Source organism: Salmo salar, chromosome 28 (genome assembly GCF_965601325.2).
Source record: "Salmo salar chromosome 28, fSalSal1, whole genome shotgun sequence".
Taxonomy (NCBI): domain Eukaryota; kingdom Metazoa; phylum Chordata; class Actinopteri; order Salmoniformes; family Salmonidae; genus Salmo; species Salmo salar.
In genome coordinates, this window is record NC_138318.1 from 28,277,501 (window position 1) to 28,291,669 (window position 14,169).

Sequence of the window (14,169 nt, forward strand, 5' to 3'; positions counted from 1 at the left end):
ACCCCATGAAGGTGAACCTCGGAGTTGGAGGTAAGAAACATGATAATATGACCAGTCCCCCTTTCTAATTTCCTTCATTTTATCACTAGATTCAAATACTTTCTGCAGAACGAACTTCACGTCAGGATAGGCAACCGGAATGAATAATTAATGTATGTGTGTTATATTAAACAGAGTAAAATGTAGACAAGCAATACACATTTCAGAACAACTAGTCGAATAAGACATGAGAGAGATTACGAATTTTGGCAAAGAGTTTTATTTATAGACTAATACACTTGAAACAAATAGCCAAACCAAAAACTGCAGACTACTAGGTCCTCCCCCGCGATCAAACCTGAACACTGCAGACTACTAGGTCCTCCCCCGCGATCAAACCTGAACACTGCAGACTACTAGGTCCTCCCCCGCGATCAAACCTGAACACTGCAGACTACTAGGTCCTCCCCGCTATCAAACCACAAACTGCAGACTACTAGGTCCTCCCCGCGATCAAACCACAAACTGCAGACTACTAGGTCCTCCCCGCGATCAAACCACAAACTGCAGACTACTAGGTCCTCCCCTGCTATCAAACCACAAACTGCAGACTACTAGGTCCTCCCCGCTATCAAACCTGAACACTGCAGACTACTAGGTCCTCCCCGCTATCAAACCTGAACACTGCAGACTACTAGGTCCTCCCCGCTATCAAACCTGAACACTGCAGACTACTAGGTCCTCCCCGCTATCAAACCTGAACACTGCAGACTACTAGGTCCTCCCCGCTATCAAACCACAAACTGCAGACTACTAGGTCCTCCCCGCTATCAAACCACAAACTGCAGACTACTAGGTCCTCCCCGCTATCAAACCACAAACTGCAGACTACTAGGTCCTCCCCGCTATCAAACCACAAACTGCAGACTACTAGGTCCTCCCCGCTATCAAACCTGAACACTGCAGACTACTAGGTCCTCCCCGCTATCAAACCTGAACACTGCAGACTACTAGGTCCTCCCCGCTATCAAACCACAAACTGCAGACTACTAGGTCCTCCCCGCTATCAAACCACAAACTGCAGACTACTAGGTCCTCCCCGCTATCAAACCACAAACTGCAGACTACTAGGTCCTCCCCGCTATCAAACCTGAACACTGCAGACTACTAGGTCCTCCCCCGCTATCAAACCTGAACTGCAGACTACTAGGTCCTCCCCCGCTATCAAACCGCCATAATAAAATGAAACGCAGCCTAATGTCATCAGCTGCCTTGAAGGACAAAAAAACAGCTTTCTGCTACTAAGAGCAGTGAATGTAGACTGAACTGACAACGGAGTGAAGAGCAGAAATCTCAACAAGCAAGCAAATCATAGCCATGAAAAATGTAGTGCGTATACGCCAAGTGTGGCTGTGCTAGTTGTAGATTATAAGAGTACATGGCCATTAAGACCAGGTCGTTCTTCAAGATGTTCAAACGTTCATAGATGACCAGCAGGGTCAAACAATAATCAGTGGTTATAGAGGGTGCAGCAGGTCAGCACCTCAGTAGTTAATGTCTGTTGATTTTCATAGCTGAATATTCAGAGGTCGAGACAGCAGGTCCAGGACAAGGTGGGGGGAGAAAGAGAGGCGAGTTAGCGGGAGCATACATAAGGTCACACAGGACACCAGATAAGACAGGAGAATTACACCAGACTGACCCTAGCCCTCCGGCACATAGACTATTGCAGCATAGATACTGGGGACTGAGACGGGTGGTCGGCACAGTTAGCATAGCAAGGTCTATAACCTGTAGTTGGCAGTCATCCAAGGAAGTAGTTCTGTCACTGCCGTAGCAACAGACTGGAACAGGCCGGTAGTTGTTGATGGAGTAAATGAGTCATGGTCATATCAGTATTAGTTGTAGCTAGATCAATGGACCGTGGTCATAGAGCAGTTCACTCCCATTCACGCTCTCTACGCTGATCCTCTACGCTGATCCTCTACGCTGATCCTCTACGCTGATCCTATGAGAACTCTAGGTCGAATCCACCCCAGTAGTGGTCCTACTAGCTAGAATACACCCCAATAGTGGTCCTACTAGCTTGAATACACCCCAGTAGTGGTCCTACTAGCTTGAATACACCCCAGTAGTGGTCCTACTAGCTTGAATACACCCCAGTAGTGGTCCTACTAGCTTGAATACACCCCAGTAGTGGTCCTACTAGCTTGAATACACCCCAGTAGTGGTCCTACTAGCTAGAATACACCCCAGTAGTGGTCCTACTAGCTAGAATACACCCCAGTAGTGGTCCTACTAGCTAGAATACACCCCAGTAGTGATCCTACTAGCTAGAATACACCCCAGTAGTGATCCTACTAGCTAGAATACACCCCAGTAGTGATCCTACTAGCTAGAATACACCCCAGTAGTGATCCTACTAGCTAGAATACACCCCAGTAGTGATCCTATTAGCTAGAATACACCCCAGTAGTGGTCCTACTAGCTAGAATACACCCCAGTAGTGATCCTACTAGCTAGAATACACCCCAGTAGTGGTCCTACTAGCTAGAATACACCCCAGTAGTGATCCTACTAGCTAGAATATACCCCAGTAGTGATCCTACTAGCTAGAATATACCCCAGTAGTGATCCTACTAGCTAGAATACACCCCAGTAGTGATCCTACTAGCTAGAATACACCCCAGTAGTGATCCTACTAGCTAGAATACACCCCAGTAGTGGTCCTACTAGCTAGAATACACCCCAGTAGTGATCCTACTAGCTAGAATACACCCCAGTAGTGGTCCTACTAGCTAGAATATACCCCAGTAGTGGGGTGGAACGGAGCCACTTCACACCTTGTGTGTGTTCTTCTTACTGGATCTTTGTGTGGTGCTGTTAATATATAACACTGCAGCGCAGAGGCCAAAAGGCTGAAGTCCTGGTGTGTGTGTGTTGCCTGTGACCGCTTGCTTGGCCTCTCAGGACTACAGGATTAGCGTTGAGAAATGCCATGACGTATTCATCTCATAATTCCACTGTCCCGCAGCCCAGGCAGGAAATTCATCTTCCTCGGGCCTCAGAACAACCGTTGTCAGGAGTTTCTAGGGTCTCATTATTGCTTAAGTAATCCCTTCCTGTGGCTGGAAATAGCCAAGATAACCTAGTGTTAGAATGCTCACATTTTTTTATTTAATTTTTTTTTTTTAACCTTTATTTAACTAGGCAAGTCAGTTAAATTCTTATTTTCAATGACGGCCTAGGAACAGTGGGTTAACTACCTTGTTCAGGGGCAGAACGACAGATTTTTACCTTGTCAGCTCTGGGATTTGATCTAACAACCTTTCGGTTACTAGTCCAACACTCTAACCACTAGGCTACCTGCCGCCCCAATAGAGGAGATGGACCCATGTTCACTTAGGAAAATATCTGTTTTCTCTTGAACTTCAGTCACAAATTAGGCCTCTTGCTCTGTTAGAAAGTGGATGTGAATGGAAGTATGTTTAGACTATTGCAGTCAATAAGTGAGCAGATAAGATCATGTTACAGACAGGCGTGCCCTCTCCTCATTAGCTCAATAACACTGTTAACTCAGTAAGTTACTAGTGTTGGCTGACTGGAGTTTAGGACCGCAGGGGAAAGTGTACGGCTGTAGTCTGACATTTGTATCGGGTTGTGTCCTGATCTGATTAAACCACTAAAACAAACCTTTGCAAAGTTGGAATTTTATTTCACCTTTATTTATACAGGTAAGTCAATTAGGAAACAGGTCGTCATTGTAAATAACAATTTACCAGGGAACGAGTGCAGCACGTATAACACACATGGGTTAAACAATATCATACAATTAACAGTCAAAAATACACATGAAGTTGCCCGCCAGAGACCTAAGGGTAGGGTGAGACCTAAGGGTAGGGTGAGACCTAAGGGTAGGGTGAGACCTAAGGGTAGGGAGAGACCTAAGGGTAGGGAGAGACCTAAGGGTAGGGAGAGACCTAAGGGTAGGGAGAGACCTAAGGGTAGGGAGAGACCTAAGGGTAGGGAGAGACCTAAGGGTAGGGAGAGACCTAAGGGTAGGGAGAGACCTAAGGGTAGGGAGAGACCTAAGGGTAGGGAGAGACCTAAGGGTAGGGAGAGACCTAAGGGTAGGGAGAGACCTAAGGGTAGGGAGAGACCTAAGGGTAGGGAGAGACCTAAGGGTAGGGAGAGACCTAAGGGTAGGGAGAGACCTAAGGGTAGGGAGAGACCTAAGGGTAGGGAGAGACCTAAGGGTAGTAATGCTCCTCCTGGATGGGTTGCTCACCAGGGCAGTAATGCCAGCTGCAGAGAAAGCCCTGGGGCCAGAGTTGGGCTACTACAAAATGTACAACATAAAGCAAACACAACTCTAGTAAAAACACTTATCTAGTAGGCTATATCAGGCCCATATATTGGAAACACTGTATCCCTCCTCAGCCGCTATAGCTAGCCTGTCTCTCCCCTCCAGCCTATAGGACAGATGAGGGCCAGCCCTGGGTGCTGCCCGTGGTTAAGAAGGTGGAGAAGATCATCGTAGCAGACAACAGTCTGAACCATGAGTACCTGCCCATCCTGGGTCTGCCTGAGTTTAGGTCCTCTGCATCCAAGATCGCCCTGGGAGAAGACAGCCCTGCCATCCAGGAGAACAGGGTAGGGTAGTTTATGAGGTTGTGTTGGTGGGTTGTGTTGTGTGTGCTCGATCATGCATATATTGAGCTGAATTTGCATTTAAATTAGTACCGGTGAGCTACATTGCTCTTAAACAGTTAAGTCACTTATCTGGTGTCTCTCCTCCACCCCCTCGGTCTCTGTCGCTCTCTCTCCCTATCCCTCTCTCACCTCTCTCCCTATCGCTCTCTCTCACTCTTTCCTGCTCTTCTCTCCCTATCCTCCTCTCTCGCTCTCTCTCTCTCATTCTGTATGTCTGTGTCTTGCTCTCTCTGTCAGGTGGGAGCGGTGCAATGTCTGGGGGGTACAGGTGCTCTGAAGATGGGGGCCGAGTTTCTCAGACGCTGGTACAACGGGAACGACAACATGAAAACACCTGTCTACGTCTCAGCGCCTACCTGGGGTAGGCACACACACATGCGCACACTGGAATGACAAAATTAAACAGGTGTCTACATCTCTGCTCGTACGGTTGATCCGGAGCTGTATAATCAGACAGATATGACGTGGCAGGGCGTGCAAACTATCACAGATTACAAAGGGGAAACCCAGCCACCAGCTGCCCAGTGACTGGAGCCTACCAGACGAGCTAAATTCCAACACTGAACCATGCATGAGAGCACCAGCTGTTCCGAACGACTGTGTGATCTTGCTCGCCGTAGCTGATGTGAGTAAGACCTTAAAATAGGTTAACATTCACAAGACCGCAGGGCCAGGATGCGTATTCAGAACATGCGCTGACCAACTGTCAAATGTCTTCACTGACATTTTCAACCTCTCTCTGACCCAGCCTGTAATACCTACATGTTTCAAGCAGGCCACCATAGTCCCAGCGCCCAAGAACGCCAAGGTAACCTGTCTAAATGACTATCGTCCCGTAGCACTCACATCTGTAGCCATGAAATGCTTTGAAAGGCTGATCATGGCTCACATCAACACCATCATCCCAGACACCCTGGCAACAACAAATCTGCCACTCTGACCCTTAACACGGGAGCCCCTTAGGGGTGTGTGCTTAGTCCCGTCCTATACTCCTTGTTCACCCTCAACTGCGGGACTCCAACACCATCATTAAGTTTGCTGATGACACAGTGGTGATGAGACAACTTGACCTCCTCCCTGTAGGCTATTGTTACTCATCGTGTATTTATTCTTTGTTTTATTCTATTATTATTTACCTTTTTGTCGAGAGCGATGCGTCCTCCGAAAAACAACCCCACCAAGCCGCACGGCTTCTTGACACTGCTTGTTTAACCCGGAAGCCAGCCGCACCAATGTGTTGGAGGAATCAAATCAAATCAAATTTATTTTTATATAGCCCTTCGTACATCAGCTGATATTCTCAAAGTGCTGTACAGAAACCCAGCCTAAAACCCCAAACAGCAAGCAAAGCATGTGAAAGAAGCACGGTGGCTAGGAAAAACTCCCTAGGAAAAACTCCCATGAAAGGCCAAAAACCTAGGAAGAAACCTAGAGAGGAACCAGGCTATGAGGGGTGGCCAGTCCTCTTCTGGCTGTGCAGGGTGGATATTATAACAGAACATGGTCAAAATGTTAAAATGTTCATAAGTGACCAGCATGGTCAAATAATAATAATCATAGTAGTTGTCGAGGGTGCAACAAGCACGTCCGGTGAACAGGTCAGGGTTCCATAGCCGCAGGCAGAACAGTTGAAACTGGAGCAGCAGCACGGCCAGGTGGACTGGGGACAGCAAGGAGTCATCATACCAGGTAGTCCTGAGGCATGGTCCTAGGGCTCAGGTCCTCCGAGAGAAAGACAGAAAGAGAGAATTAGAGAGAGCATATTTAAATTCACACAGGACACCGGATAAGACAAGAGAAATACTCCAGATGTAACGGACTGACCCTAGCCCCCCGACACATAAACTACTGCAGCATAAATACTGGAGGCTGAGACAGGAGGGATCAGAAGACACTGTGGCCCCATCCGATGATACCCCCGGACAGGGCCAAACAGGCAGGATATAACCCCACCCACTTTGCCAAAGCACAGCCCCTACACCACTAGAGGGATGTCACCAACCACCAACTTACCGTCCTAAGACAAGGCCGAGTATAGCCCACAACGATCTCCGCCATGGCACAACCCAAGGGGGGGGCGCCAACCCAGACAGGAAGACCACGTCAGTGACTCAACCCACTCAAGTGACACACCCCTCCCATGGACGGCATGGAAGAACACCAGTAGGCCAGTGACTCAGACCCTGTAAAAGGGTTAGAGGCAGAGAATCCCAGTGGAAAGAGGGGAACCGGCAAGGCAGAGACAGCAAGGGCGGTTCGTTGCTCCAGCCTTTCCGTTCAACTTCACACCTTCACCCGGACGACGCTTGGCCAATTATGCACCGCCTCATGGGTCTCCCAGGCGTGGGAATAAACCCGGGTGTGTAGGGATGCCTCTAGCACTGCGATGCAGAGCCTTAGACCTCTGCACCACCCGGCAGGCCTTGATATGTTATGTTATCTGGAGCTTCTGCTTGTTCTCTTAATATTTCATTAGTAGGTGATTTACAGCATGTTACTTTTTATTTTGGTCCATGGCTCTGCAATAGAGCCATCAAATCATTTCAGCTCATGTTACAAAGGAGGCCTATAAAGACATGATTTGGAAAATAATTCTCTATTAGGGAAAAGGCAGAGTGTTATAAAAACCTGCTCTACTGTTTGTTTCTAGAGAACCACAACGCTGTGTTTGCCAACGCTGGGTTCGAGGACGTCCGTCCCTATAAGTACTGGGACGCAGAGAAGCGGGGACTGGATCTTGGCGGTTTCCTAGTTGACCTGGAGGTGAGCCGCTGACCTCTGAACAGGTGGTGTTGACATGGAGACCAGACCGGCTCCCGAACTCTGAGCTGACCTCACAATAGTGAATATTTAATATCAGAAATGGTCATGTCTACCTTGAAAGTAAATTAGCTTTTTACACACTGTTGAAAAGATGATATGTTTAGCTTTAACGATACCAACTTCCTGTATCAGCTCTCAGTACTCTGTCATTTGGCTGTCCTGTAGTCTAACACTGACCTTTGACCCCGGTCCCAGACTGCACCAAAGCATTCCATCTTCGTTTTGCACGCTTGTGCCCACAACCCCACCGGCACAGACCCTACACACGTAGAGTGGATGCAGGTGGCTGAGGTCATGAAGGTAAGACTGTGTACACGCTATTATAAGAAAATACGTTTTTTTTGGGGGGCATGACATCTTTTGTAATTTCTGAAGATGTTTTAATCTTTGTCCTTTTTCTTTTCTCTCTCCCCCTCCAGAGGAGGAAGCTGTTTGTGTTCTTTGACTCTGCGTACCAGGGCTTTGCGTCAGGCTGTCTGGATAAGGATGCATGGGCAGTGCGCTACTTTGTCACCCAGGGCTTTGAGATGTTCTGTGCCCAGTCCTTCTCCAAGAACTTTGGCCTTTACAGTGAGACAGACAGACCCCCCCCCCCCACACACACACACACACACACACACACACACACACACAGTAAGATGCAGGGAAACATAAATGAAACCAAACTACAGTATTTATTCCTACTCCCACCTCTCACGTTTCACATTTCATTCTACATAATGTAATCTGTAAACTGCAGAGACCCAAAATGAAGATTCTGTCTCCTGTCAGATGAACGTGTGGGGAACCTGACCGTTGTAGCTCGGGATGCTGACAACGTGAGGAGGGTTCTGTCTCAGATGGAGAAGATTGTCAGGGTAACCTGGTCCAACCCTCCCTCCCAGGGTGCCAGGCTGGTCGCCATCACACTCAACACAGCTGAACTCTTGGCTGAATGGTGGGGACGCACACAGGTCCATTGTAGTGTATGCACGTCCAACAGTTCTACACCAGTGTTAAAACGTTGAAATCACAGGCGGCCGGTGGAACCTTGGTTGGGGAGGACGGGCTCAGAGTTAATGGCTGGAAGAGAATCAATGGATTGGTATTGACCACCTCAAACACATGGTTTCCACCTGTTTGATGCCGTTCCAGACATTACTATGAGGCATCCTCTCCTCAGCAACCTCCTGTAATTAAAATATATCCTCTCCATCTCTCTCTCTCTCGTTCGCTCCTTCTCCCATCCCTTCCTCTCTCTCTCTCCCTCCCTCCATCTTCCTTCTCTCCTCCATCCCTCCCCCCCTCTCCCTGTTGTAGGAAGGATAATGTGAAGACCATGGCAGACCGTGTGTTGTTGATGAGGGCTTCACTCCAGGCTAAACTGCAGGCTCTGGGAACGCCAGGAACATGGGACCACATCACACAGCAGATCGGCATGTTCAGCTTCACTGGCCTCAACCGTGAGTACGCGCGTATGCACACCTTTTTGTCTCATCACATACGCTGCTGTTACTGTTTATTATCTATCCTGTTGCTTGGTGACTTTATCACTACCTGTATGTACAGTACCAGTCAAAAGTTTGGTCACACCTACTCATTCAAGGGTTTTTCTTTATTTGTACTATTTTCTACATTGTAGAATAATAGTGAAGACAAAAACTATGAAATAGCACATATGGATTCATATAGTAAAGGGCCCTGCTAGTCTACACCTGTTTTGTTTATGAAGCATTTGATAAATACCATTTGATTTGTTCCTACCGTTTTAATATTTTGTCTCTGTCCAGCTAAACAAGTGGAGTACATGATCAAGGAGAGGAGTGTCTACCTAATGGCCAGCGGTCGTATCAACATGTGTGGTCTGACCACTAACAACATCGACTATGTGGCCGAGTCGATCCACAAGACTGTTGTCAACGTCATGTAGAAGACTACAATGCCCTTAGCACTGCCCCCCCGTCCACCAGCAGTGTGTGTGTATAGTGTATTAGACCAAGGGGGAGCAAAGTACGGCCCACGGGCCACATCCGACCCGCGAGACATTTACAAAAAATATATAGATATTTTTTTAATATATTTTTTTCTCCCCAATTTTGTGGTATCCAATTGGTAGTTATAGTCTTGTCCCATCGCTGCAACTCCCGTATGGACTCCGGAGAGGCGAAGGTCTAGAGCCGTGCTTCCTCCGAAACACGACCCGACCCAGCCAAGCCGCACTGCTTCTTGACACAATGCCCGCTTAACCCAGAAGCCAGCCGCACCAATGTGTCGGAGGAAACACTGAACACCTGGCGGCTGTGTCAGCGTGCATGCGCCTGGCCCGCCAAACGAGTCGCTAGAGCGCGATGGGACAAGGAAATCTCGGCCTGCCAAACCCTCTCCTAACCTGGACGGCGCTGGGCCAATTGTGCACTGCCTTATGGGTCTCCCAGTCACTGCCAGCTGTGACAGAGCCTGGGATCAAACCCAGGTCTGTAGTGGCACCTCAAGCACTGCGATGCAGTGCCTTAGACCGCTGCATCACTCGGAGGCCCCCGCAAATTGATTTTAACAAACAATTGGTCCCCCAAGAAATGCGGCCCTCCATTGAATTTCAAAATCCCAATGTGGCCCTCGAGCCAAAAGTTTGCCCACCCCTGTGTTAGACCAAACACACAGAAGCCCCCTTCCTAACTCCCAGCGCACAACTGTATGCTGAGCTGATGAAGTCATTGCCGGTCTACAGATATATTCTATTTTAACCCTTAAACTAATGCACAAGGCAGCGTAACAGTTAAAGAGAAGTGTAAATAATTTGTCTGTGTGTGTCTTCATCACTGCTGCTTGCAGTGGAGAGATGTGTCATTTTCCTTTGAGTGTTTGTGTTCAGTGGTGTCATGAATAAGCAGTCTGTGTCAGGACATTGTAGGTGCTGTGTGGTTCCACACTAAGGCACTGACCGGCTGTCTCTCGACACTTTGAGATGGCTTCCTTTCCTCATCTCCTTCATTATAACTGATGTTTCTTCCACCTGTCATGTTCAGCCAGATCAGTGATCATGGAGGGAAGGACACAAGAAAGGAGGTATGGAAAATAAGCTGTAGTGTTTAAACTATTGAGACACAGGCCAAGTGTATCTGGGTGTATTAGACTCGCTCCAGCAGTGCTGGTGATGATGCTCTTCCATTGCTTAATCATTTTATTAACATTACCATGTGATTAGTATTGCTGGGGTCGTTCTTGAATTGCGGTGGCATTGTGGCCTGGCATTTTGGCCAAAAATTCTACTTAATTATTCTATATTTTTTTTATTTAAATGTATTTTAGTATATCTTCCCATTCTAAATCAACTAAGGTGGCCGCTTAATGACATTATGATAACATTGTGCCATCAGTAGGAGCAGTAACACCAATGACGGTAACACTAATGAGAAATTTTAGGTTAAATTTTAGGTGATTTTTTTTCTTCTTAAATTGATGCAACATATACTCAAATCTAAAGTCATTTGCTCTTTGAAAATCATTTTTTTATATGATTCATTTTGCTCACAATGTCATTTCCCCTCATTTTAAATTGAATAACACCGAGGGACACTTTGGATTTCGTGATATCAAAGTATCAATGGAATCCTCAAATTTATGACATACAGGGTGTGATTAATGAACAATTCTCTTTAATATAGACCCCTCCCGATAAGTTTACCACTGGAGGGAATGTTCAAGGGTCTTGTTTATATTTGCAATGAGTGATTGTCAAGGCTGGAACACTGAAGACAGACACCTGAGGGACAGACGGACTATTTTAAAAGAAATAGTTATTTTAATAGCCTCCTTTTGTTTTTATTGATGTATACAATACCATTTTTTTTTCACTTTCTAGCATTAAAAATAATACAGACATCTAAATCCCCAAAACATATCTGTACAACTCTACACATCACGACTGGGACAATCCAATTTTCTTACCCTAAGTACTTTAAAAACAATGCATAAACAAAGTTTTGCAGTATAAAAGACAATAAATATGTTTTATCATTGATAAACAGTTAATGTTTTTGGTTATATTGATGTGTAACTATTTGTCATTTGTGTTTTTCATGGTTGCAAGAGATGCAAATACCACCACAATTCAAGAACGACCCAGTTAGGATGATTCCATTCCTATTGTAAAATGCACATTCCCTATTCTGTTTGACTTACCACCTGTATAGGTTTTGAGAGCAAATGTCGCTAAATCTTAACTGTGACCCAAGTAAACAGTATTTGACTTGGAAAAAGTACTAGAGTGAAACAATCAATTGACCAAATCAGTCACGCACTAAATATATGTAGGAGAGATGTAGGACGTTATATTTACAATCATGTTTATTTTAGCGCAAGGGGACTTGAAGTAAAAATCCTGTATTACCTCAGACCTAAGCTCTATGGAGCGCTCTGTTGGGGAAGCTGTTCTCAAAGTCCCGGGGTGTGTTCAATAAGGACAAATAGGACTGTTCTCAAAGCGTTCTCAATCAGAGAGCAATAATCACTTTTTTTTCTTTTTTTTGACATTTTAATTAAGGGTCTGCTCAATCAGTCTGTTCTGATGCTATCTCTGTCTGTAGTGTTATTATTGCACTAATATCAGTAGCTACCATCTCAATGATATACATCTGATGTTCAAAATTGCACAAATGAAATGCGCTCACAGCTAGTGTCTGTAAGTGAATACCAATGTATTTCCAGGGACTTTGACTCGAAGCCTTGAATACATGTCTACACACCACCATGTGTCATAGTCATGCTGATACAAATGCTGTAACAACATAGAAACAACCCGGAATCAAAACAGGGGTTTTATGTGGTTATCCGTGCGTGTAGTGTTTTGACCCAGTCAGTATAGGTCACTGCCCTCCTGTTTCTCACAGTATGTTGTAATTCTTATGTTGTAGGAAAGTTCTTCTGAGAGCCAGGATAGAAATAATGATATTTTGTTTGTGCAAGTTCTCTTTTTTGAGTGTTTCTCATGACATTGGGGCTTGAAGTGCAGGAAACAAAGAACACTGTCAATACAGGAGTCCAGAATAATCTTTTTATTGAGGAGTTTTTAAAACATTCATTGGGAGGTCTGATATCCTGAACCCTGATATTCTGAAGATCTTGTAAACCATTGAACCATCCCTAAATTCCCACATTCTGTCCCTTAATCTATATAACAGAGATGTTGATATAATGAGATCTACAGTAACATTCAAAAGCTTGGATACACCTATTCAATGGCTGTATCACAACCGGCCGTGATTGAAAGTCCCATAGGGCGGCGCACAATGGGCCCAGCGTCGTCTGGCTTAGGGTTTGGCTGGGGTAGGCCATCCATTGTAAAATACGAATTTGTTCTTAATTGACTTGCCTAGTTAAATAAATAAAATAAAGATGTGTTATTTCATAGTTTTGGGGTCTTCAATATTATTCTACAATGTAGAAAATAGTAAAAATCAAGAATAACTTTTGAATGAGTAGGCGTGTCCAAACCTTTGACTGGTACTGTATGTCTCCACCCTTACAATGGGATTTGTCCAGAGTGTAGAACGACGGCTGTCCGTCTGTTCCTCTCTTTGGATTGGTGGATACATCCCGTTACTTTAAAACTTTTTAGAATATTTGATGAGGGTTGTTGACGTCAACCGCCTGTATTCAATGGAGAGAGATGCTATGCTGCTGGCCTCATGTCATGAATATGCATACCCATCTCGAGACGACTCTGATATAAAGTGTTGTTTTTCTCAAAGTTGACGGGATTTCACGTGTCCTACTTATATCAGTCTCGTAACAACCTAAACATTACGAAACTTCGATTAGATCAAGTAAACCTCAGGTAGAAAATAAGCCATACATTTTTTTTGTTAACCAAATTCAACACACTCATTGACCTCCATACAAAAACTCCTCGCTTGGTGGGTGAAAGAAACAAAATAGCACCACCTGCTGGAGAAGACAGATTTGACCCAGTTATCCCTCTCGCTTTGTCTCTTCCTCTCTGATAGAGATGTATATATATCTGCTGAATCTCTGTCTCCCTCACCAATAAATATCTTCTCTGAGAGCATGAGACTGAGTTGCTTAGTTTCTCTGTTCTTTGATTTCTTCAGCTCAGCTATTTGTCAGGTCATAAGGATGTGTGTGGGAGGGGCAAAGCGGTTCAGTGGAGTCCTTACAGGCAAAGCAAATCCGTGCCACTGAGTCTCCCCATAGATCACGCCCATGTTTGTGTGCGTCAAGGAAAGCAGTGGCTTGAAGTCAGAGTGCGTCACATCTCCTCCCACCTTCCCTGCAGTGCAGCGCTGTGACGCAGGATCTCTCTTCATTTTGTCTCTCCTTTCCTCCCTCTTTCACTCCCTTACTTTCTACTTCCCTCCCACTCTCCCTCTGTATATGCTGTCTGTAACTCAGTCATCTGTCAGTCTTGCACAATACAGAGCAGCTCATTCTAAGCTCAGTCTAATAGCAGCTAACCAGCAGTGAATCGTGACGGTCCCAGGCTGGTTTTAGGGAATTATTATTGCTACAGATTAATAGGACAGAGCCCATTGTCGGACTACCTATATATTAAAGTAAGGGCACTATAAAACCTCTTCCTCGCTCTATACATCTCTAACTCCAAACCCCTGTGTACATTGGCATACATTCCTATCAAACAACATCCATTCCTCTCAT

General features: G+C 45.6%; 1 protein-coding gene across 1 annotated transcript in view; it reads left to right on the forward strand.

Moving 5' to 3' along the window:
• The window catches only part of LOC106589763 (aspartate aminotransferase, cytoplasmic), a 13,484-nt gene extending 231 nt beyond the window's left edge, over positions 1 to 13,253 (forward strand). The window contains exons 1-9 of the mRNA XM_014180090.3: positions 1 to 30; positions 4,451 to 4,632; positions 4,930 to 5,053; positions 7,343 to 7,455; positions 7,711 to 7,815; positions 7,935 to 8,085; positions 8,287 to 8,452; positions 8,815 to 8,957; positions 9,285 to 13,253. The exon at positions 1 to 30 is cut by the window's left edge and continues 231 nt beyond it. Coding sequence (XP_014035565.1) covers positions 1 to 30; positions 4,451 to 4,632; positions 4,930 to 5,053; positions 7,343 to 7,455; positions 7,711 to 7,815; positions 7,935 to 8,085; positions 8,287 to 8,452; positions 8,815 to 8,957; positions 9,285 to 9,424 — 1,154 coding nt within the window. The 3' untranslated portion in view covers positions 9,425 to 13,253. The remainder of the gene's footprint in view (positions 31 to 4,450; positions 4,633 to 4,929; positions 5,054 to 7,342; positions 7,456 to 7,710; positions 7,816 to 7,934; positions 8,086 to 8,286; positions 8,453 to 8,814; positions 8,958 to 9,284) is intronic.
• Positions 13,254 to 14,169: the final 916 nt, after the last annotated feature.